The sequence below is a fragment of the Arctopsyche grandis genome, chromosome 8 (assembly GCF_051622035.1).
Source record: "Arctopsyche grandis isolate Sample6627 chromosome 8, ASM5162203v2, whole genome shotgun sequence".
NCBI lineage: Eukaryota > Metazoa > Arthropoda > Insecta > Trichoptera > Hydropsychidae > Arctopsyche > Arctopsyche grandis.
The window spans coordinates 3,468,400-3,493,096 of NC_135362.1; the positions used below are offsets into that span (position 1 = coordinate 3,468,400).

General features: G+C 32.2%; 1 protein-coding gene and 1 non-coding gene across 3 annotated transcripts; both read right to left on the reverse strand.

Annotated features, from left to right (window-relative positions):
* Positions 1 to 2,823: 2,823 nt before the first annotated feature.
* On the reverse strand, positions 2,824 to 2,942 carry LOC143916271 (5S ribosomal RNA). Its single transcript, XR_013260961.1, has one exon. It is a non-coding gene; the product is annotated as a 5S ribosomal RNA (ribosomal RNA).
* A 149-nt stretch (positions 2,943 to 3,091) lies between these two features.
* LOC143915279 (putative transporter YutK) lies at positions 3,092 to 23,170 on the reverse strand. Of its 2 annotated transcripts, none has more exons than XM_077435838.1 (14): positions 22,819 to 23,170; positions 10,227 to 10,327; positions 10,117 to 10,155; positions 9,787 to 9,994; positions 9,539 to 9,710; positions 8,077 to 8,338; positions 7,914 to 8,003; positions 7,665 to 7,826; positions 7,099 to 7,192; positions 6,714 to 6,873; positions 6,434 to 6,645; positions 6,243 to 6,358; positions 4,275 to 4,455; positions 3,092 to 4,013 (listed from the first exon to the last, which is right to left on the reverse strand). In XM_077435838.1, exons 2-14 carry the CDS (start codon positions 10,275 to 10,277, stop codon positions 3,919 to 3,921), a joined length of 1,842 nt encoding a protein of 613 aa, XP_077291964.1. In that variant the 5' UTR covers positions 10,278 to 10,327; positions 22,819 to 23,170; the 3' UTR covers positions 3,092 to 3,918. The 2 variants fall into 2 exon arrangements, with proteins under 2 accessions (XP_077291964.1, XP_077291965.1); XM_077435839.1 differs by having other exon boundaries at positions 10,117 to 10,152; positions 22,819 to 23,163.
* Between the last annotated feature and the right edge of the window lie 1,527 nt (positions 23,171 to 24,697).

The following is a 24,697-nucleotide window of genomic DNA, read 5'->3' on the forward strand; positions in this document are numbered from 1 at the left end:
TTTTTTATTTTTTTTTTTATTTTTTTTTTTAATTTTTTAATTTTTTTTTTTTTTTTAATTAAATTAGCTTAGTCATGTTTAAGCGGTTTATATTATAAACACTGAGCGAAGCCGGGTAATACAGCTAGTATACATATATAAAAAGTCTCTTTCAAAATTATATATTAGATTTAATGACAAATGTACATATACATACATATATCTGATGATAATAATATCTTAATATCAATATAAACTGTAGTAAAAATTTTATATGATTAAAATACGCATTTACATATTTAAATGTAAATATAAATAACAAATCACTTTTTAAAACTGCTGTTATATACAAGATGTTGCAAATATCTTGATTGTCAGATGTCTTGTATCGACTATTATTGAATAATCGATACTTGTCTCGTCATCCGTATCGATATATGAATCTATGCAGATCTCAATGTCATTAATATTGTTCTATACTGTGAAAATAATCCATTATACATAATAGAAATTTCTTTTTTACAAATGTAGCTCCATGTCGATGAATTTTCCGAAAGTGAAAATTTAATAGTTAAAATTAATTTAAAAAGATGTCTCTATAAAGTTTTTTTTATTATTGATTTAAAATTATAGTAAAGATTATTTTCAATAGATGTCACTATAAGGTATTGAAAATTTAATTATAATATATTGTAAACATATTTATGGCACCATCAAAATATTATCACAACAAACAAACGAATGACAAAATATCATGTTTACACATGTCACGGTTTTGTATTCAAATTAAGTTTCACGAGTGAAATACATAAATACTAATATGTATTCTATATTTGATATTTCTACTATTGCTAAGGCAATTGTGTTTTATGATTATGTATAAATTAATTTTTGTCTGTATCTACATATTAATATTTTTTCTATATCTTCTCCTTGTTATATTTTCGACCATTATGACATATTAGGGATTCCTGAAATGCCACAATGGTCCAATTTTAAATAAATAATATACATTTATGTAGTATTATATATCTACAAGAAAAAATCCAATAAATGTAACCAACCACATTGAGGGAAATCTAATATACATATAATTTGTAAAGAGACTTTGTATGTAAGTTAGTATCTTTGACGACGAGTAGATTAGTTGAATAATATTATTTTTTTTCGATTCAAACAATTTTTTTTTTTTTGTGGTGCCATCTTATCGATTCCCGATAAATCATCACCAGTGATGTCGCGGCTCTTCAGGTCATGTACGGGCACTACGGAATCATCACTCCGTCCCCCAAAATTGTGAATGGGCTTCTGAATCTCTCACATTCAGAACACCAATTCGTGAGGCTTTTTTTCGCTTTAAACGCCTCTGCTGGTGAGTTGTGTCCAGTAGCTGCAACGCTTCTATGTTAGGGTGACGGAGCAGTCTCAACTCGTGCCTCCCGGCGCATTCTCGGATGACTTCATTTACTTTTTGGATTTTAAGGTCCTTGTGGATCTCTTCATTTGTGACGAAGCGATATGCATCGGTGATAATCCTCAGACACTGGTTTTGACATCTTTGCATTTTTTCGATGTTGGATGGCTTACTGCATCCCCACAGTTGTATGCCATATGCCATATGCCATATTGGCTTCACGATTGTCTGGTATATCAGTTTTTTGGAGTGTAGGTCTAATTTGGAGTGTCTTCCTATGAGCCAGTGCATTTCTCTTTGTTTCATTCGAATCTGTTCTATTTTTTTTTAATATGATGACTACACGTAAGCCTTGAGTCAAGATGCAGTCCTAAATATTTGGCTGACAAAGCTTGTGGAACATTCAAACAAATGAATATTTACTATTAGATTCGCCATGTTTAAGCTGTTTATATTACAAAAACTGAGCGAAGCCGAGTAAAACAACTAGTAATCTATATGTGTAAAAATCAATGTCGTATAGTTCCTATACCATTCAATCGATTGCGATGAGACTTACATGAGTTATTGTGTGCACGCCCGCAATGGTTTCTGTAAAAAAATCACCCAAACACGGGAACGGGAAAAACGGGATGTTTGTATATATACGTGTACGCACCAGACGGAAAAACAAATTAAATTATGTATGCAAAAGCACGTCAATAAACGAAATGAGTAGCATTGCAACGAATGCTGGGTTCAGCTATTTAAAAATAAAAAGCATATATAGTCCGATACAATTAAAACGGTGCACCGACATCTCAGCGCCGACCTTTCGGCGCAGACAACTCAGCGGATGAAAATTCAGCGCATGGACAATTCAGCGCAAAAACAATTTTTTCAATAAGTTTCAAATGCGTTTTCAAAAATAATTACTCTATTAAAATTGTCGGTCAGATCTACATGATAATTTCATAAATGCGAATAAATTTATTTGATACTCTTTGTACCTTGAAATATTACGCAAGCAGGGTTTCTCAACTAAGGCCGCAAAAATTTATTTTTAAGCAGGGTTTCTAAACCGGGCACAAAGGCACAAAGAGTATCGAATAAATTTATTCGCATTTATGAAATTATCATGTAAATATGAACGACAATTTCAATAGAGTAATTATTTTTGAAAACGAATTTGAAACTTATTGAAAAAATTGATTTTGCGCTGAATATTCCATGCGCTGAATTGTCATCCGCTGAGTTGTCTGCGCCGAAAGGTCGGCGCTAAGTTGGTTTGCGCTGATTTGTCATGCCACCAATTAAAACATAATCCACGACAAAAAATATTCTTATGGTGAGAGATACTGATTTTAAATATTAATTTGAGTTTTATAAAAACAGAGAATTATAAAAAAAGTTCTTAAAAATGAAATACAAAATAAAAATGGTAAAAGTGGGGCCAACGGCACGCGGTGTTCCCAAGCGGTCACCCATCCAAGTACTGACCGCGCCCAATGTTGCTTAACTTCGGTGATCGGACGAGAACCGGTGTATTCAACGTGGTATGGTCGTTGGCGAACGCTTGCCACTTAAATACCTTACTTAAATTATTTTTTTATTATTAAATCAAAGTTTTAATTTTTAAAACCCTTTTATTGTAAGTAATAGTACTATTTTGAAAACCTAATTTTGAATTTTGCTTTAAGAATTTGAAGACAAGTTTTTCGTAAAATTGAATTTATTTCTTTAAAATGTTATTACAGAATCAACGACTAGAATTGAGTTACACTGAACATGTTTTTACTTTATTTTTTTTATTATTACAAACCATATGCATATATTCAAAATTCCTAGTAATTTGCAACTGTATTTCACCAAACCATTTATTTCTCTATTTTCCCTGCGAATACAGATCACACATATATTATGTATGTACACAGCTCGTTTAGCAATCTCAGGATATTCATTCATGATTTGAAGCCATAAATTTGCAATGTCAACTTTATAATATTATCTTTAATGTAAAGTCGATCTAAATATCAATGAGTTGTTCTCCTATTATTATTGGAGATGGAGCGGTATCACAGATTCGTCGTTCTATGAAGTTTAATTCAAGTAAATTTATCTTATATTAATCAATGAATAAAACTTGCAACTATGTATGTACTCTTGCTATCTTAGAAAATATGAAAATTGTCGAGAATAATACATTTTCAATCACTGAATTGACTAATTTTGTCATAAACTCCTTATAGTTTGAAAATCCACCTTTTTCCATTAAAAATTAACATTTGAAATAAAATCGATAGATGTCTCATAATTTTTTTTAAATATTCTAAATTTTGAAATAAAATAACCTTTTAATAATAAAATATTTGGATACTAATATTAATCAACAATTCAAATATACTTCACAATAGGAATACAAATATTTATCACAATATGAATAATTTAAAATAAATCACTTATATGTATATCAAGTTTTAATAAATTAAACATTATTCTAAGTACCGATACATTAATATGTACATTTTAAATATAAAAAAAACCACTTATGCTAGTGTTGTAGTAATTGTTGTAGCAATCGTTGTAGCAATTTTTGTCGAATTACTACTCATTTCATAGTCTGATGGATCCATCAAAAGCCCTGAAATAATAAACACGAGTCATCGTTAAAATCACCACTCTTGCATTTGACACAACAATTCAAGGTTGATTCGAGTATATTTTATACATAAAGAAGGCCACAATGTGACCTTATTCGTTTTTGCCGAGTGAGAAATCATTCTAGATACGCGGTGGCATTTTAAGTGATTAAATTCAATTGTGATTATCTCATGTTTGGTATGTATGTACATAGATAACGAATCATATGCTTATGACGTTGAAAATAAGTCATGTAAAGTACCTGCTATGCACGCTGTCATGAAGCAAACAGCACAGCCGGCAAAAAAGCCTCTGACAGCAACGTTGGCAATGTCCGATCTTCTATTTGGAGCCATGGCACTCAAAGCACCAACCATTATACCGACAGAACTGGGGTTTGTAAAGCCGCATAAGGCATAAGTCGCAATCCCTTCACCTCTTGGCTGAAAATTAAAAAAAAAATCTTATTCATCGGTAAGGACCTTGGCCGATGACATCAACTGAAGACAAAACTTCACATATTTTCACACCCTTTTTTAGTACAAGTCTGTATGTGAAAGTCTCATAATGGAATGATCTTCTTTTGAGGGTGTAGAATAAGCATAAAAATATGTATATATCAACCATAAAACCAGCAGAATAAACTAGTGGTTAGCATATGAACAGAATGGTCACGGGTTCAAATCCCACTGGTTTCTGCTGGATTTGTGACTCCAGGTCGATCGTTTCCTATCAGAGTTTGCCCATTTATCTGGTTTTCACATTCCAAAAAATTGGCAACCTTTACCCATTTTCTCGCAAAATCTCGAGTTTTCAACAATCTCGAATTTCGCTTGATTGTTTAAAATGCTGCAAATTTACAAAATTGACCATAGATGTCTCTGTGGATATTAACACTGTTCGACACGAAAAATGGTTCGGAGACGAGATATGACTTTTCTTATAGATCTATGCCCAGTAAATACGAATCTGGTAATAAAAAATGTTGATCGGCTCGAGATTCGTAAATATATGTGTTTTTTAAATCGCGCGATTTTATCTCGGTGTTGTTCGATCGATGTCTCAAAATCTGTCAATTTCCTGTTCAAAATGAATATTGGAATCTATAGTCGGGTATTTTATCTTTCATTTGTAGTACTTTTCAGCTTTCAAATCTCTCTAATTAGTCATTCAGTTCAAATCAAAATTCAAAAGTACGTATTTTCACTTGGGATTTTTTCCCACTGTTAATACTATTTTATATTGAGTATTTTCTATTGAAACATCTTTATTGAGATAGTGTTCTGGCCACAATATTTTTTGTTTTCGTTTAAAAGGGTTAATTGGAAGTGTGATGAACTTTAAATCGGTATAATTTCGAGCTAAAAACTCGCACTAGTGGAGCACGGTTTTGTGTTGTGTGCGCTGTACGCACGATGACATGTGGATTCCGGCGCTAAAAATGCCCAAAAGGCAAAATAGAGAAATATTCTGGAATCAGCAACACGGGACTCGCGAGCACCCAAGTGCCCAAACAGTCGACTACCAGTTTTATCTGGAAGGCTTGATATGGTTATACAACTTTATGAGGTTTAAAAGCCCTAAACTGCAACAAACAGGTGATTGGTTCTTGCACCACGACAACGTACCCGCACACGGTTCCACGACAGAAAGTCCAATGCCAACCAGTCCAGATCCAACGACAAGGGCACCACGAAAGAAGATCCACCCATTAGAATGCCCACCTGCTAAGTGATCCAGACAATAAAAAGCCCAGATGATAAAAACGTCCAACCGAAAATCGTCCAACCTTAGTGTGCCCTTGTCGTTGGATCTTATAGCTTTGGACCTTATGTCGTGACACGCCCGCACACGACGTGAAGTTTACAATTTTTTGTCAACAAAAACAACTGGTACGATCATTGTTTTCCATTTTTCTTACTACCCTGATTTGGGACTATTCAACTTTCTTCTCTTCCCTTGAACAAAACGATAACCGAAGAGTTTTGAAAGTATGGAAGATGTTAAACAGAAAACAGCGAAAATGCTCAAGGACAATGAAGTGTTTTAGAATTGCTTTGATATCTAAAAAAAACACGCTTAATGAGTATTTTGAAGGCAATTAAAGTGTTTTATTAAACAAACGTTTTAAAAAACCAAAAATTTCTGACTGCTTTTGGAACACGACTTCGTATTGAGTATCACAAGGTTCTACAAAATAAAATACAAGTTTATTTCTAGAGGTACTTACACTCAAGAGACCTTGCTCCTTGAACTTTCCAAGTCTTTCATAAGCAACGAACTCGTTAACTACTGTCTTCAACCCTATCAGGGTACCCACCGAATCGCATTCTTCCCAAGGAACACCTAAAAATGCCATAAAAATGTACCAAACTAAAAAAATACCCCAAAAACAACACTAAAACTCAATATGAGACATACCCATGACCCAACTTAGCGGTATGAAGATTTTCCCAAAGATCCACTCAAAGGTCAAGAAGTCCCAGCCGATGAGGACACCCAGCCAGTTGAGGACACCGTTCAAAAAGGCGACGAGAGATACGAAAGCGATTAAATTCGCAGCTATGTTTAACACTAATGAGATGGCTGCTGACGCTCCTTTGGCTGCAGCATCCAAAGCAGACGAATTGTCACTGAAAATAGCGGCAGATTAAATCTTCCCTCATCACTTTTTATACAAGTTTTTTTCAGTCAAATCTACCTTTTGGACATTTGAATGTTGTCTACGGATGTTTTGGACTTTTCAGTTTCGGGGAAGAATAATTTCGAAAAGCACAGGGATGCTGGAGCTGACATGACGCTGGCTGTGATGAGATGAGCTGGCTCCACTCCGAAGGATATATAAGCAGCTAGTACAGTACCTGCAATGATACTAAATTTAGTATCTAATAAGTATTTACAATCAACTTAGTATACATATGTATATACATATATCTAGAATTAAAAATACTGAAATATCTTTTTCCAAGAAGCTTTTCCAAGTTACACGTATGCTAGTTTTATACAAACATTCTATGTGTTCCTGTTTTGACTTTAGACCTTATTCTAAAGGAACTTTTTAATTATTTTGTCAATTTAATTCTTACCTGATACTGTTGCAAAACCAGATGCCATAATAGAATGAATTTCTGAATTAGTTAAATCTGGTATGTAGGGTCTGATCAGTAGAGGGGACTCGGACTGAAATATTTAAAAATAAATAAAACATACATACATACATACAATCTACATGCTATTAAACGAAAATTATTGCACGTTTGTTAGTTTTCTTGAAAATAGGCCCAGCGATTTTGATGAAATTAAATTAAACTAACATTTTCAGATTCAAAAAATCTATTGAAATTGGTCTCGACTTCATTAAACTAGCAGCATGGACTAGTAGTTAACATATACTGCTTTCGAACATAGTGGTTACGGGCTCGAGTCCCACTGGTTGCTGCTCTATGATGCTTTGTTAAAATTTTTCTTAGATTGTATATTGATGATTGTAATTGACCAGAAAGTCGCATCGGGATTTACCTATTAGGCCTTCCTGGTAAAAAAATATGCTATATATTCATCGAATGCAATTTAGGAAAATAAGCTATCTATGTAGCTGTGTTGGGCTGAAATTCGCATTGTAATAACATTTAAACTAATACAAAAACCATACCATTCCCAAGAAAGTGTTGGCCGCGCTGATGATACTCTCGCAGACGGTGGTTCCCATCGTGACTTGCAAGCACCAACCCAACTTCAGACAGACCCACTGCATCACACCCCAATGGAACATGATTTCAATCATCAAACTGAAGAAGAAGATCACGGGCAACACCTAAAAACCAGAATTCGACCAAGCTAATTAGTGAACCCCATCTCCAGACCGCATTCCTAAGTTGCAGTTCGCAAAAAATATACTGACTTGAAACGCAAACACGCCCTTTTCGAGGACGAGAAAATCACTGAAGACGAATGCGCTACCATCGTTGGAGTACATCAAAAAAGTCGAAACCTGAGAAGCAAACAAACTGTGAGACAAAGTTTTGGGTACCACTTCGCATACAAATATGTAGATGTAAGCAAACCTTATCACCGATACACTGGAATATGTCGCGACCTACGCTCCATCTTATGGTGATGAGACCCATGATGAATTGTAGGGCCACACCCCAGACGACAGGCCTCCATATCACTTTCGTCGGACTTTTGGAGAATATGAAGCCCAGAAGAAGTAATACTGCTAAGCCTATCAGTGATTTTAGTCGTTCTCTGGAACCTGCAGTGTCTATTACCAAAAATACTACCAAAGCTGCCACGAGGATCAAGTAGAATACCCAACGACAAATCCTTTAACAAAAAAGCAATTATTTAATATTAATTTTATAACAATTGACAAATTGACAGTAATTTGCATTCCACAAGCAATGGTAAGTCAATTTTATACGGAACCATTTTGACAATCAATTCTTGCAGAAGATCGTCGATTTCGATTATATAATCGTCTAAATCTTACATAATTAATGTCAAAACGATTTTTTTAATACATATATACAAGAATTTGAGCCCAAATAGAGTTGAATACATAGAAATATAAGAGTAATAAGAGTTGCTTTAGGCGTCATACATAGTGTTGTAAAATTGCGGTATGGCTATCGCCATACTAAATTAGTTTCCTCCACAGTCGTGTTTGGTGTTTGGTGTTCGACGTATCTAATATATAATTTGGAAAGAGATTTTTTATATATGTATGTATGTATCCTTCGTACGTAGAAATCCGTGACGTAATCGAAAAAAAAATCGTTTTTTTCCGATTCAAAGGATTCGAAGTTCCCGGGGGTGTAGGCGCCGAAGGCGAAGCCATAGGGCTCCGCCCCCTAGAGGGCGCAGACGCCGGGATAGTACATATAATTTTTTATAAGAGACTTACTATATATGTTTGTTTGTTCGACAGTCAATTTAATAAAAAAAAAACAAACGACTATTTAAATAAATTAAATAAAATGTTTACTATTAAATTAGTCATGTTTAAGCGGTTTATATTACAAATACCGAGCGAAGCCGGGTAATACAGCTAGTGTTTGATAAAAATTTGTTCATATTACTCGCAAGGTGGGAAAGTGCATCGTTAAAGGTTGCACAATGCATTTAGTATGGCGATAGCCATACCGCAATCTTACAACACTATGACACCTAAAGCCACTTCTATTATTATTACATTTCTCTGACTGAATACTTTCATTATTGATGTTATAAATAGGCATATTAAAATGCGCTGACAAATTTTGACTTGAATTTCCGCCCAATTTAAAAAGTAGATCTAGACCGTCGCAATGACAATTGTTCTCATACTTACAAAATAGGCTTTTACAAAATACCTAAATGGTAATTGCGTATATGATGCATATGAACTCCATTACTAATATGATGGCTTTCAGCAATCTTTGTTCTGCCAATGCCAAACAGTATTTACACGTCTACGTTTAATACGTATGTTGTTACGTGACCTGAACTAATCTACGTATACTTTCAATCAGCGGTTTCATTTACCAAATGCTCCACAGCTTCAAGTAGATGTTATCAATGGGCTTTAGCACCAGCCTGTAGATGGCTTTGCCGAAGAACGGCTTCACAATGATGAAATAGACCAGAAAAAAGTACACCAGAGACATCAGAATCAACAACATTCCAAATCCATCACAAAATTCCCACTTATTCCTATCTGAAATTCGAATAAATTAATTTTAGATCGATTCTATCTATGTAGATTGTTTCAGTGATTTACTGACAATACTTACTGTAAGTAAACCAATAGTTGAGAGCTGCGAAAAAGTAAGCAAACACCAAAGCGTTCAATAATCCGAATGCCGCATATCTCACCATGAGCTTCCTTTTGCTGAAAAACTGTTTAGTTTCTTTGGACATGGAATTGATTTTTTTGAATATCGCATTTTCTTCTTCCAGTTCTTCCATCTCTTCCATCTCGATAGCTTCCAAATTTCCATTCTGAAATTGAAAATAAACATAGTATGTTTATAAATGTTATATATGAATGTATATTTAAAACAAAATGGACGCCATCGAATGCGTAATGGTGTCCAAAGTATGGCAATTATAAAATTAGTTACCTTTAATGATTTTCTATGATGCAAACCATTTTCGTCCTGCTATCAAATGAAAATCATGTCAAAAATATAATTCGAAATTAATACAAATCGCTTAAAACGTAATCAATTACTTGATTTGTTGGTTTTTGAATTTCTGCGTCCGTAAAGCCAGGGTTATCCATTTTGAATGTTCAGGTGTTGTTTGCAGTGTGAGATGTTTTATTCTATAGCCCTGAAATTGAATTAAATTTTATCTGAATAATACTAATGAATGAGCCCAGCTACATGCTTAATTTGAGATATATTGATACATATTTCAATTCCATTGTCGTTTTTTTAGGATAAATATTACAAATCAGTATCAAAGATTATGATATGCAATCGCAAATAATCGCAGACAATGATATTCAATTTGTATACGTTTCTTTATATATTTCTCCTTTATCTGTGTACGTAGTAACAATAGATGAAGCTGTGTGATCATGCGAAAATTCAACTTTGAGCTTTTGACTGATTTGAACTCGGAATCGATCACTGATCATGTTTTAGAAAACGTGTGTGTAAGTATGTATCTATGTATATCTGTGTATTTTGGAGATAATTCCAACACCGATAATCCTATCACACTGAAACGTATCAGTTACTGACAGGGGCGTCATTTGATGGAGGTTGGGGTGGGCAGTCGCCCTCCCCCCCCACTATATTGGAACGGGGCTATCGACGTTGTTTAATGTATTATTATGAATTTGAATTAAAATATTAAACCAACAAAAATAGAATATTGAAATTCTTTAGAACACTGTCAGGTATTATATTATATAAACACAAAAGGTTTGCAAAACTCGTTTATCCTTTAAAATTATTAATTTTATTGATAAAAATATATAAATGAATAAATGATTGAAATAAATATACCTACACTCATTTTTTTATATAATACACCCCCCCCCCTCCCCTAGAAAGTCATTCCTTACTGGTCAAAAACTTTGCCCCCCGTGGGAAAAACTGAAATGACGCCCTTGGTGAAAAAAAATTGAAATGCTTATTGATAAGACGTACATTTTTACATAAGACGTACAAAAACCTTTAAGCCCATAAATCTGAAATTTCATATATAAAAGTTTTAGTTCTATACCAAGTAATATATAAAATTTGGTCGAGATCCGACAACCAGAAGTGACAGTTTACTCTTGTTCACTTTTCTTCTATTATTTTTTTCGACCATTTAAAAATATTTGCTCTTCACAATAAAACTCCAGTATTATCATTTACATCAATTTCATCTAAATAAAAAAATCAATAAGTTTGAAAAGCCGGAAGTGGGATTTTTTCCTCTTAGAAGAGCCAAAAGTGTTGTGGCTACACAATTTTTTCCACATTACTAAATGTATTAGGCTAAAAATTTATATCTATATATTCTTAATGTACTAACTTAAAGTTGATAAGGTTTTGGAACGGATTTGTAGTATTTTTTTTAAACAATATATTATATTGTAGCAGTATTTTTTTAAAACAATATTTCATTTTTATTTATATATTTTAATTTTAAATTAGCACGTATATAAATCTTTCAAGTTCATATTAGTCTAAAAAATTAGCAAACAACATTGCAATTTTGCAACTAGCAGTTCAGAAACCAAAAATGGCTTCATAAATAAACCCAAATTCATTCCATTCCAATTTAATTCGTCTTTCGATCTTATCTTCTTTAAAGTATTGATAATGGCAACTTAATTTTTGATCAGTTATTAATTGCAGTTAGCTTTAAACTGAAATGATCGGTGGCTATGTAGGAATTTGGTCAGATAATCAGTTCGGTCGATAAACACTTTCGTTGAAATCAAAATGTCCATTCTAAAAAAATTACAAAATCACTCACGTGATTTTGGCTTTGGAAAATCGTTTCATTATGCGTAACAAATAGCATAAAAAAACTTCATATGTCAAATTAGAAACCAACTGTCAAAATTTTTTTATTATTTAATTTTAATACTGACCGTTAAATATAAATTGACCAATCGGTTTGCATAACATATGTTCATATGTATATTGACCGTTCATTACAATTACTAGCCATTGGTTTAATGACTTGAATGTACTGAAAATTTATTATATTTACCAACTGTTTATTGTTGTTACTGATTGTGAATCATAATTTCTATCTTACTTAATACATAATTTGCCTTATATTGTACGTCTATTGATTTTTCACATATTATATATAAATTTAAACATGCCTGCAGTATTTTTTGTCACGTCTTTTATATATGTATGTACATACATATGTACATATACCACTTAAGAGATTGATCTCATTTTCTCAATGAGTATCGAATGCATGAAAGTATTAAAAAATAAAAAAAATTAAACACGTATATCCGAAATGCACGTGAAACGCCAAGAAAAATACGATAAGGTACATTAAAACACGTTTTTTGTAGTAGTCACATGTTACATGTTACGTTTATGTACTTATGTAGCTATTTATTAAACGCGATAAATCCCATCGAAGAATTATTATATTTATCTTCATCTCTAGTATAAGATTAAACATATCTTCTAGATGGCTTCCCAAAATATAACAGATAATAGATAACTATCAAATATCTGTGCGAAATTCAAACAACACTACAAAGTAACACCGGAGAAAATATTATACAAAAATTTTGTGAATTTTTGTATGACAGCATTATTGCAAAAAAATTGCACTCAGAAAACAGGATTTTCGACTACCTGTGATGGTAAATCATCGACTTCCGGTCCTGAGATGCGCTGCAAATTCCACTTAATTCAGGTGTAGGTATGTATATCTATGTATAGTTCATGTCAATCACGCGGACGGTATTTTACAACTGTGTGATGTGATTTTATGCTACAATCATAATCGTAGACACGTAGAATGTTCATTTAAATTTTCATCGCTAGACTTTCCATTTGTGTGTTAATTTTCATGTCGACACGTTAATTTAGACTATTAGCAGTTTACGTATGCCATTTAAAAATTATATGGTCAAACTGGGTATTGTATGAGCATACATGTACATACATATGTAGGTATATTTGCGAAAATTAATAAAATTCAAAACTATTAATCGATAATTACAACTGTATGACACATGTGTATATAATATGTATGTTAATATATTTCAATATTATCTAAAAAGAGTTCAATACAGGTAAAACACACGGGTAATTCCCCACCATTTTTGTTATTGAAAACGTCATTTATTATTTTCGTAAAACTTATTATGCAATTTGAATATCCTTATAGCTTCCTTTTAACGCATTTCAAATGATAAAGTCTATTGTTTCAAACTACTGTACATAATTTAAAACAATGTCTACCAATATGTAGTTCATACCAAAATGTTTCGATATCGGTGATTATTTAATTATTTATGTGCATTCTTTGTTCTTGAAAAAATTATATATATATATCACCAATTACAAATTGATGTATATATTATAATGTACATATGTATATACTCGTATGTACATACATATGTAGGTGCAAAACTATACGTGCAAAATAAATTGTGGATTTTCCTTAAGCCGATTCAACAGTGAATTCGCTGAAATTGCAACACGTAAAATTACAAATAAGTACATATTGAATTGTCAAAATAAATTATATACAAACATATAACCCTATCGCCTACCTACATATTACAATTACAATTGTAATGAATTATTCTTTTTAAATATGATATATTAATTAACTTCACTTTGTATGTATTTAATTATTCATTTCATTTCATTGGATAATCAAATACATATGTATAATATATGATTGTGCATATTATATCTAAATATGTTTAGTCATTTTTCATTCAAATGTACCTTAAAGGTGTATATTGAAATCTGTACATTACAAATATAAAAACTGAAGTCATTCCTATGTGTATCTTAAATATGTACACGTGTGGTTAAAAATAGCAAATTACCTATGATTTTATTTGGCTAAAATAAGCACGTCAGGTTGATATTATTATATTGTCGCATTTTATTAATATACTGCGTACATAGTGTCGCATTTAAATTGCTTTACTAAATTATGTGGACTTTGCAATAGTGATGTTCAAATAAATCGACGTTAAAATGAAAAATAAAACAAAATATTATATAAAATGTAATTAATACGATATGTAAAAGATATGAAATAATTTGTATTTATTGATTAGATTGATTTTTCGACGTTTACTTAGTTTCGTCAGTAACATAAGATCATATACATATCATATGGTACATATCTGTGCTATCGTTGTGTCTGGACGTGTTAAATCGTTCGCATTCTACCATGGAGGATATTGTTACTATAAGCCAGAGAATACTCGCGGACCTTTCAAAAAAAGGATCTGGTGCCAATGTCCTTACCAAGGACAGGGTGCGATACATCAGCGACGAAATTAAAAATATAGTATCCATCGCACGCGTCGCTTTTAATAACCTGGCCTCGCTAAAAATCGCTGTGGAGTCCCTCCAGACTATCCACACTGATGTCGGTGAAATAAAGAGGATGATGTGTCGTCCCTTTCCAGCAGCTCTGGCTCCAGCTGTTTTTGTTGAACCTACAACTCTGCAATCGGGCGAGGTAACATTACGAGAACTCTCCACACTGTCAACTGAATGTAACAATACTACAGTACATAAACAAACACCTGTCAGATGCCCGTATGACGTTATAGCGGCATCCTCTACCGTTTCACCTCCGCCTTATTCAGCTTCAACTTCACTCGCGTCTGCTTTAGCTTCAGCATCTACTCCTGGGTGTGCTACTGTTTCTGCTTCTACTGTTTCTGTTTCTGCTTCTCCTCCTTCTCCTATAAAACCTGCGAAATCTTACAGTCAGGTCGCAGCGCTATCTTCTACTGCTTCACCTCTGCCATCTTCATCTTCAGCTACACTTACATCAGCTTCTGCTTCAACATCTGATTATGTTCCTGTCTCTTGTGCTCCTGCTTCTGCTTCTACTGTAGATCCTTCAAATTCGTTCAGTCAGGTCGCTGGGACTTCTTCTGGGAGACTGCCATACACTCGTGGATCTGGAGCACCTGATAAAACTTTACAGGTGGCCACTATTCCGAAATTGAAGAATGTACACGTTTTTAATTTGGCAAATAACTGCACTTGTGATACTGTGAAACAGTTCATATTAAATAAAATTAAAAATAAAAGAATCAACGTTTCTCAGGTTGCTAAAACTGACATGTGCTCGTCATTTAAAATTAGTGTAGATACTGAAACTTTTAATATAATTATCAATCCTGAATTTTGGCCTATGGGTACTGGCATAAGAGAATGGTTATTTCTCAAAAAATCTCTTCGAAACCGATTGCCCAAACCCGTGACCCGTAACATTAAACTTTATTATCAAAATGTGCGGGGTTTAAATACAAAACTCAAGGAATTCTACAACAACGCCGCTTCTAGATCTATTGACGTCCTTGCTATTACTGAAACATGGCTAAACTCATCTGTACATGATGCCGAAGTACTTGACAGCAGTTTCAATATATATCGCCATGATAGATCTGCCAGAGGTGGTGGTGTTCTTCTAGCAGTTAAAAATACAAATATTATTTCGGTTGAAAGACTTAGTCATCTTGAGGACATTCATGAATGTGTATGGCTAAAACTAAGATTTGTTAACATTCCTTTTTTTATATACATATGTACTATTTATTTTCCACCAAGATCTCCACCAAATATTTATAAGCGATTTTTCGATTTAATTATATCTAATTATTCACATTTAAGTAATGGTCGCATTTTTATATCTGGAGATTTTAATCTGAATTCTTCTAACTGTTTTCCTGATGACCTTAATTTTTTTATATCTTTATTCAACTTAAAACAAATTAATACTATTCGAAACTATTTTAATAATTCCATGTTGGATTTTCTATTAACAAATTTAGATTGTCAGAATATTATTATTTCAAATTCAGTTGATTCCTTGGTTCCTGAAGACAGCTATCATCCTGCTCTTGATATTCATTTAAAATTAACTATAACTTATTCCTCACTTCGTTTAATAAATAACTGTCTTAATACCTCTGTCCTAAATGGATGGTTATTTACAAATGTTGATTTCAAATATTTAAATGATATTCTTTGTAATTGTCAATGGGAGCGAGTTTATGAGTGCAAAGATGTTAATTTGGCCCTCTCTAATTTCTATGACATTATATATTCTATTTTTAATGATTGTTTTCGGTTGAAAGGATTAGTGACGAGTAAAAGGATTTATCCGCCTTGGTTTACTAAAGAAATTATTAATCTCTTAAAAAGTAAATATCAAACACATAAACTCTGGAAGAAATCGAGCAATCCTCTTATCTTAAATAATTTCCGTATTTTACGTACGGAAATTAAGAAATTAATTAATAATGCATATAATGTTTATGTAGCTGATTGTGAAAGTTCCATAGTTAAAAACCCTAAGAAATTCTGGAACTTCATCAATTCTAAACGTGTAAATCGTGTAAAGACGACCATTATGTACAATGATTCTGGATTGTTAGAGGGTGATCAAAACATTGCTAATGGATTTGCCGACTTTTTTAAATCAGTTTTCAATAATCCTACTGATTCCATGGAACCTACCAATGACTCGGAATTTACTTTCCCCACTTTAGCGATTAATCATCTTGACTCTTCCGATCTGAAATATGGCTTTCTAAAGTTAAAAAATATTTATTCTTCCGGTCCTGACTCCATCCCTAATTACATCCTAAAAGGATGTGAGGTTAGTCTCTTAGAACCTTTAAAATTCATTTTTAATTTAATTCTAAGGAACTCTTCATTCCCCAATTTATGGAAATGCTCTAAAGTAACTCCTATTCATAAGAAGGACGATAAATCTTGTGTAAGGAACTACAGACCAATAACTATCTTGTCAGCGCCAGCCAAAATGTTTGAGGTAATATTACACAGATACATTTTTAATCACTTTCAAAGTATGCTCATTGATCAGCAGCATGGCTTTCGTCCGGCCAGATCAGCTATTACCAACTTGTTATGTTTCTCTAATGACATAACCAGCACTTTGGATTGTAATAATCAAATGGATGTAATATATACTGATTTTGAGAAGGCGTTTGATAAAGTTGATCATAAAATTTTGGTTAGTAAATTAAGTTTTATTGGATTTACTTATAATCTTGTTGGTCTTTTTATTTCTTATTTACAGGATCGACGTCAATTCGTTAAGTTTGGGAGTTGCTTTTCTTATGAGTATGTTGCCACTTCTGGGATTCCCCAAGGATCAAATCTTGGCCCTTTATTATTCCTAATATTTATCAACGATATTCAATCTTCTATTCACCATTCTAAATTTTTATTATATGCGGATGACTTAAAAATCTATAAGAGAATAATTGATTTACCTGACGCTCTTTATTTGCAAGAGGATTTGAATTCTATTTATGAATGGGCTAATGTTAATAAACTTCCCTTCAATATCCTAAAGTGTCGGGTCATTTCTTACTCTCGTTCTCGTTCTCCTATTAAATATCCGTATAAATTTCATGATTCTCTTCTTCAGAGAGAATTATTTATATCTGATCTGGGAATAGTCTTCGAAAATAGTTGGAGTTTCAACATTCACATTGAGAATATCTGTGATAGGGCAACAAAAATCCTTGGATTCGTAATCCGTAATTCGTCTGAACTAGGGCTCACTGCCATTCGTCTCTTATATTGTACATTAGTTCGCAGTGTGCTCGAGTTTGGCTCCATTATATGGTCTCCCTATCAACTTCGTTACTCTCTAATGTTGGAACGAGTCCAAAGGAAATTCCTTAGATTTTTATATCTGAAGACATTTGGATTTTATCCATATCTGTTCCCTAGTGCCTTTGTCTTGGGATCTTTGGGTTTCAACTCCCTGGCAAAGAGAAGAGATTTATTTCTTGGGAAACATTTCGTAAAATTACTTAGAGGAGAGATTCACAATCCCACTATCCTGGAGAAACTAAAATTCTGGGCCCCGGAAAATCGTAGAGTTTTAAGAAAACATGATATATTTTTACCAATTAGGGCTAAATCAAACGTGCTCATGAACTCCCCCCTCTCGAGAGCTGTTCGACTCCTTAACTTACTGGCACAATACTTGGACCTATTCGATGCCAGTTATGTTGAGTTGGTGGAACACATCCTAAATAGCACGATATAAATTTTTCAATCTTATTTCTTTGTTTTTATTTTGTGTACATATTTTTTACTTGATTTTTATTATTTTTTTATGATGTTTTTTTTATTTATGATTTTTATTATTTTCTTATGTTTTTTTTTTATTTATGATTTTTATTATTTTTTTTATGATGTTTTTTTTGTAATTTTTATGATTTTTATTATTTGTATTAAAATCACATTGACGCTTTGGGGCAACCTGTCAAGTCTCTGTGGTATTGATTTTTTAAAATAAAATAAAATAAAATAAATATCTCACATGACGATCGCTCACACGAATATCGGTCACACGAAAGTTGCATCAGTCAAATCTGGAAGTGGTTGAAAATTAGCTCACAAATTTAGACCCGCGAACCAACATTTAAAATTAATGACAATGTAGTAAAAATAGCGAATTTTCGTGTGAGCAATTTCCCATGTGAGTAATTTTCGTATGAACGTGTGAGCGATCGCCATATTATATAGCCCGTTTATCCGGTTTAATAAATTCAAAAACACTAGAAAATTTATTTATTCGAATAGAATAAGGTCAACTGACCTTCCTGTGTGAGATAAATTTGATGATATTTAAATTATTAAATTATATTATATATAAAATTACAAATCTTTGAATAAAATAAAACTACGTACATCTACATACATACATATGTATAGTATTTTTTTAGAAATTAATTTAATTTGATAGACCTATGTATATTTATACCACAAACAATATTTGAGATTACATTTTTCGTTTATATAATTTATTTAATAGCAGAACGAGTGTTGAATTATTTATGTTTATACTGTATCATACGAATGACAAAATTAAAACGAGTTTAATTAAAATTTTAATAGTAACTAGGTAATACTAGTTTAATTGTTTAATTATTTAAAGCGGCCGGCTACACTCGAAAAACAGTTTTAAATATCAAAATGCTAACAATTTGAACAAACACGTCAAAGTTTTACATAACCAATCAAAACAAATTAATATCGTAAAAATTTGTACTAAAATGGAAAAAAAAAACAAACAATAGAACATTATTTTCAATTTCAAACGACATTGATAAGGTTTTTCTTGCACATATAAACCATGATACGAAAAAATGATCAACGTTACAATTAAAATCAAAATACTTGCCTACAAAGAATCCAATATCAATATTCCATCAAATTTTAACAATTAGAACTATACGTAAACTTTACAGCCTTTTTGTTTTCGTCTAAATAAGAACTATCTTTTATGACTGACACCTTTAAAGAGTTTGATTATCTGGAACATCACAAATACTGACCGAATAGAATACGACAGTATAATATCTGACGGATTAACGCTAGACAGTGTTAATGACAGATTAACACTAGCTATTACTCAGTATCTGCTTTCGATCGTATCATTATCATCCAGTGTTAATTTAAAAACACGATGATTTTGAAAATAAGACTCCCACTCGTGATTTTCATCGTACAATATCTAAAGATTCACCTGAAGATGTCATCGAAGCTATGGATGTATTTATAAGGGTTCCAAAAAACCGCCCGAAAGAAAAAACCGGTTTTCTGTATTTTAAAAATAAAAAGCCGGTCGACCGGCTTTCACCGGTTTCCGAAAATTAAGATTTTTTTAAGTTTTAAATTTTTATATTGAAAAAAAATTGTAAATATGCAAAAAATAATCCATTATAAATTAAATTGAGTTATAAACATTATGAACTCTCATAAGATCATTATTATATATTATTATTAGAAATAATAAAATTTGTATTATATATATATATATATATATATATATATATATATATATATATATATATATATATATATATATATATTTTATTTTATTTTATTTTATTTATTTGGAAAATTTACAGTTTACAGTTTATTAGATTGATAGTAAAAAAAATATAAAAAGTAAACCATTAATAATTTTCACATATAGGTAAAAAAAGAAAAGCTCAAACATTTAAAATAAGAAACAAAAATGATAATAGAGTAAGATAGTTAAAGAAAACAAAAAAAGAAAAAAAATAGAAATAACAGTATAATAAAAATATCAGAATAATAAGAATAATAATATGATAAAAATTATGAAATAATATAAAAAATATAATATTTAACAAAAAACAAAAAGACAAAATAAATACATCAAAATAAAAATTCATAATCATAATCATAAACTTTCATTAAAATTAATCATCGAAAAACAAATTTGCAATAATTACTCTAGCTTGTATAGCATTAATATTAAATAAGTCAAACATAGAAATTGTTAAGATTAGTGTGTTGACGGTGGAGCTTGCACGCCAGATGAATGAGCTTCTTCCATAATTAGAAAAAGTATTAGGTATGTAAAGGAGCTCATTACATCTAGTCATTCTATTTGGTACACGCAATGATAGTCTGCTCAATAATTGAGGACAGTCAATCGAGCCGTTAAGGATGTTCAAAATTGTTGAGATATCAGCTATCTCCCTTCTTTTGACAAGAGGAAGTAGATGCTGACACCTACAAGCATCTTCATAGGAAGTATAGGTTAATCCAAAACGGCTACTGACGTACCTCAGGAATCTCTTCTGAATGCGCTCCAATCTGTCTCTTGCACCAGAGTAATCTGGGTTCCAAACTTGGGATGCAAACTCAACAATACTTCTTACGTATGCACAATATAGTATTTTGTATGATTTTATAGAAGTAAAGCATTTGGAGGACCGGATGACGAACCCGAGGGCCTTCGACGCTCGAGCTACAACATTGTCAATATGTTTACTAAAGGATAGATCAGAGTTTAAAAAGACTCCCAAATCCCTAATTTCCGATACCCTTGTGAGTCTATGTCCGTTAATTGAATGAGGAAAGTCAACTGGACATAGTTTTCTGGTGAAGGTTATGCAGGAGCATTTTGCTACATTAATTTCCAACTTATTTATGCTGCAATAAGCCTCTAGTCTGAACAAATCATCTTGTAGGGCCAAAGCATCATTTCGGTTGTCTATTCTCTTGAAAATCTTCATATCATCAGCAAATAATAGTACATTTGAATTCTGAAAACATTTTTCAATATCGAAGATGAAAATATTGAATAATAGAGGTCCCAAGAGGGAGCCTTGTGGAACACCAGAAGGAATATTCATCCATTTCGATATAAATCCATTTAATGAGACAGCCTGTGATCGACGCGTAATGTATGAGGTGAACCATCTATAGAGATCACCATGAATACCGATCTGTAAAAATATATATATGTGTGTATATCACAGCTATAAATGGCAGATCCCGAATACGCACAAATAATTAAATGATTTAAATAAGCTACTATCGAGACTATATTAAAAAAATAATTTCTCACCTTGTAGAAAAATTGTAATCGTGGAATCGTGAATAACAAATTGAAGACAAATTCGTCTGAGATGAATTTGTGTTCGAAAACTATAAAATATTTCCATCTTTCAAATTTATTTTTAAACATCTGTTTTAGGTTAAAATAGCAAAAGCTTATCGACCCATTGAAAGTTTCGGAAATTAATTAATAACAAATTACGATAACGTTTTCTATACTATTTATACCTCAACGCGCAAAAACTACAAATTATGGAAAACCTAATATACCAAAATTCTGAAAGGCATTGTGTAGGTTATTGAAACTACTATCAATAATATTGTATTGGATTTTAGACCTGGTCCATTACTAAATCTCAAAGCCACCACTATGTGCTGTACCTTTTTTTGTTGTCCAAAGAAATATATACGCCTATTCCCTAAGAAAGTTTGGATATACACATTTTTTTTGATCTTTCATAGAAATTTAAAATTCGGTGGCACGACAAATCAGCGCAAACCAACTTAGCGCCGACCTTTCGGCGCAGACAACTCAGCGGATGACAATTCAGCGCATGGACTATTCAGCGCAAAATCAATTTTTTCAATAAATTTCAAATGCGTTTTCAAAAATAATTACTGTTTTGAAATTGTCAGTCATATCTACATGATAATTTCATAAATGCGAATAAATTTATTTGATACTCTTTGTGCCTTTGTGCCCGGTTTAGAAACCCTGCTTAAAAATAAATTTTTGCGGCCTTAGTTGAGAAACCCTGCTTGCATAATATTTAAACGCCTATTCCCTAAGAAAGTTTGGATATACACTTTTTTTTTGATCCTTCATAGAAATTTAAAATTCATAATTTGTTAGTTTGAGGAAACAAAACCGTAAAAAGCCGGTTTTCGATTTAGTGAAAAAATTCGGTTTCTTAAGTTTTGAAGCTAAATGTTAAGAAAGATTTCCATTTTTTTTTTTAGGAAACTGATGACATTCTCTGAAACGCTATAGTTTTTGATTACCTATTGATTTGTTTCAACCTGAAAGCGCAGTCGATAAGAGATATTTTTCAAATAAATCGCATTATACGATAATATACAAGTAATAAAATTTAAAATGACACATTTATCAAAATTTTATTAAGCTGTATTTCCGTGAATTTTATACCATTTTGATTGGCGAGTACGATTAACATTTATAAAGCTTATAAAACATAAACATAGTCGACTTACCGAATTGGGAGAGCGTCGACGATAGTTCAGCGGAGTCTTGTAAACAACGATGACACGATATCATCTTACTGTAACTTGGCTAATCTTCGCAATGTCCGACATCTTCGTTTTCACTCACTTTATATATATAATAACAGGCACATTTAACGTACGTACATAGAGTACGTGTGTATACGTCGAACGTATCGCTATCGTATGTTGCAGGTATCGTATTGACGCTTTGACGAATCACGTCCCCCCTCCCACCCCCCACCAACATACATACGTACATACAATAATTTGTATTTATAATATGTAGTATACAATGCATTGCATACCTTCGAGGATGTTGGTCAGGGGCTCTCTGATGTATGAAATTTACAATTTGATTGACGAGCGAGTGGGTGGGTGTTAGTGAATGTGTGTTCAAACCTGTTCGGTGCGAAATTCCTATTGAGTCGTTTCTATTAAATCTGTCACTTTCCCCTTTATAGTATTTGTTTCTGTTATTATAATGGCTGTCGAAAATATACTTAATGCATTATTTAATTTGTGATACATTTAAATTAGTTTAAATGGGTTTGATTGCTTCACCTGTATGGAATAACGCCTCGAATACTAATCTTTCCAAGCTCCAAGTAATACAAAATAAATCCCTAAAAATAATTTATAATACACCCATATATCCTAACTTGAAAAAACTGCATGCCATATATAATATTCCATTTGTTAAAGACATTACTAACAAACTAACCAGTATATTCTATGACAGAATCACTAATAACCATACTAGCACACTTGTGAAGAGTCTCGGTGATTACAACAAAATGTGTATACCCTTCAGGTATAAACACAGATTACCTAAACACAATCTGCTTTAAGTCATCGACTTAAGAGTCTTTAATTAATATTATGTATTAGATGTATTATGAACATTTATAAGGATTGTAAATAGGTTTTTGAGCTCTTTTTCCTATTATGCTGTAGATTAACATTAGAATAATATGATTACTAACCAAATTAAATTAAATTGTAAAATAGAAAATGATCAGTAGATCAGTAGCTATTAAAATAGATATAAGATGTATTGTGAACATAATTTCGTAATAATAAAAAGCATTTAAAAATCAAAAATCAAATCAAATGGGTTTGACTGTATTTGACAACACTTTACTCATTGTCACTTTTCATAGAATGCATTAAAGATTCAAACGCACAATGCAAATAAAGATATCAAGTTGAAAGTTAATCTATGCACTTTATATGCATCGTCGAATGTTCATTTGTAACTTTATTTTGTACTAGTGGTTTTACCCGGCTTCGCTCGGTAATATAAACCTCTTAAATATCACTAATCTTATAGTAAACATTTTATTAACTTTATTTGAATAGCTTTATTTTATATAAATTTATTTGAATATTCATTTGTTTTTTTTTATTAAATTGACTGTCACGAATAAACAAACATATACATGTCTCTTTCGAAATTATATGTATACCAGAATCCGGCGCCTGCGCCCCTTAGAGCCTTCGGTGCCCCCCGGGGCCGGGGGCGAATTTATTTGAATCGAAAAGAAAATATATCGTCATAGAAACTTACCTGTTTACATAGTTCCCAACGACAGTTGCAAATATACATACATACATATATACAAAGTCTCTTTCAAAATTATATATTAGATAGATATTTTGATAGGTTCACGCTCGGTCTATTTGTCGCAGGGGTAAGCAATGTATAAATCTATGAAGTTTTAGAATATTTAACCCTTGAATGCTGACCAACGCCGATCGGCGTTTTGCTAACGAGTCCATGGGCCTGAAAAATGCCGAAAGGCGTTGTATTTTGAGCATGTATGCACAAAGTAAACAATAATACTACCCGCTAAGCCTTTCCAGGTAG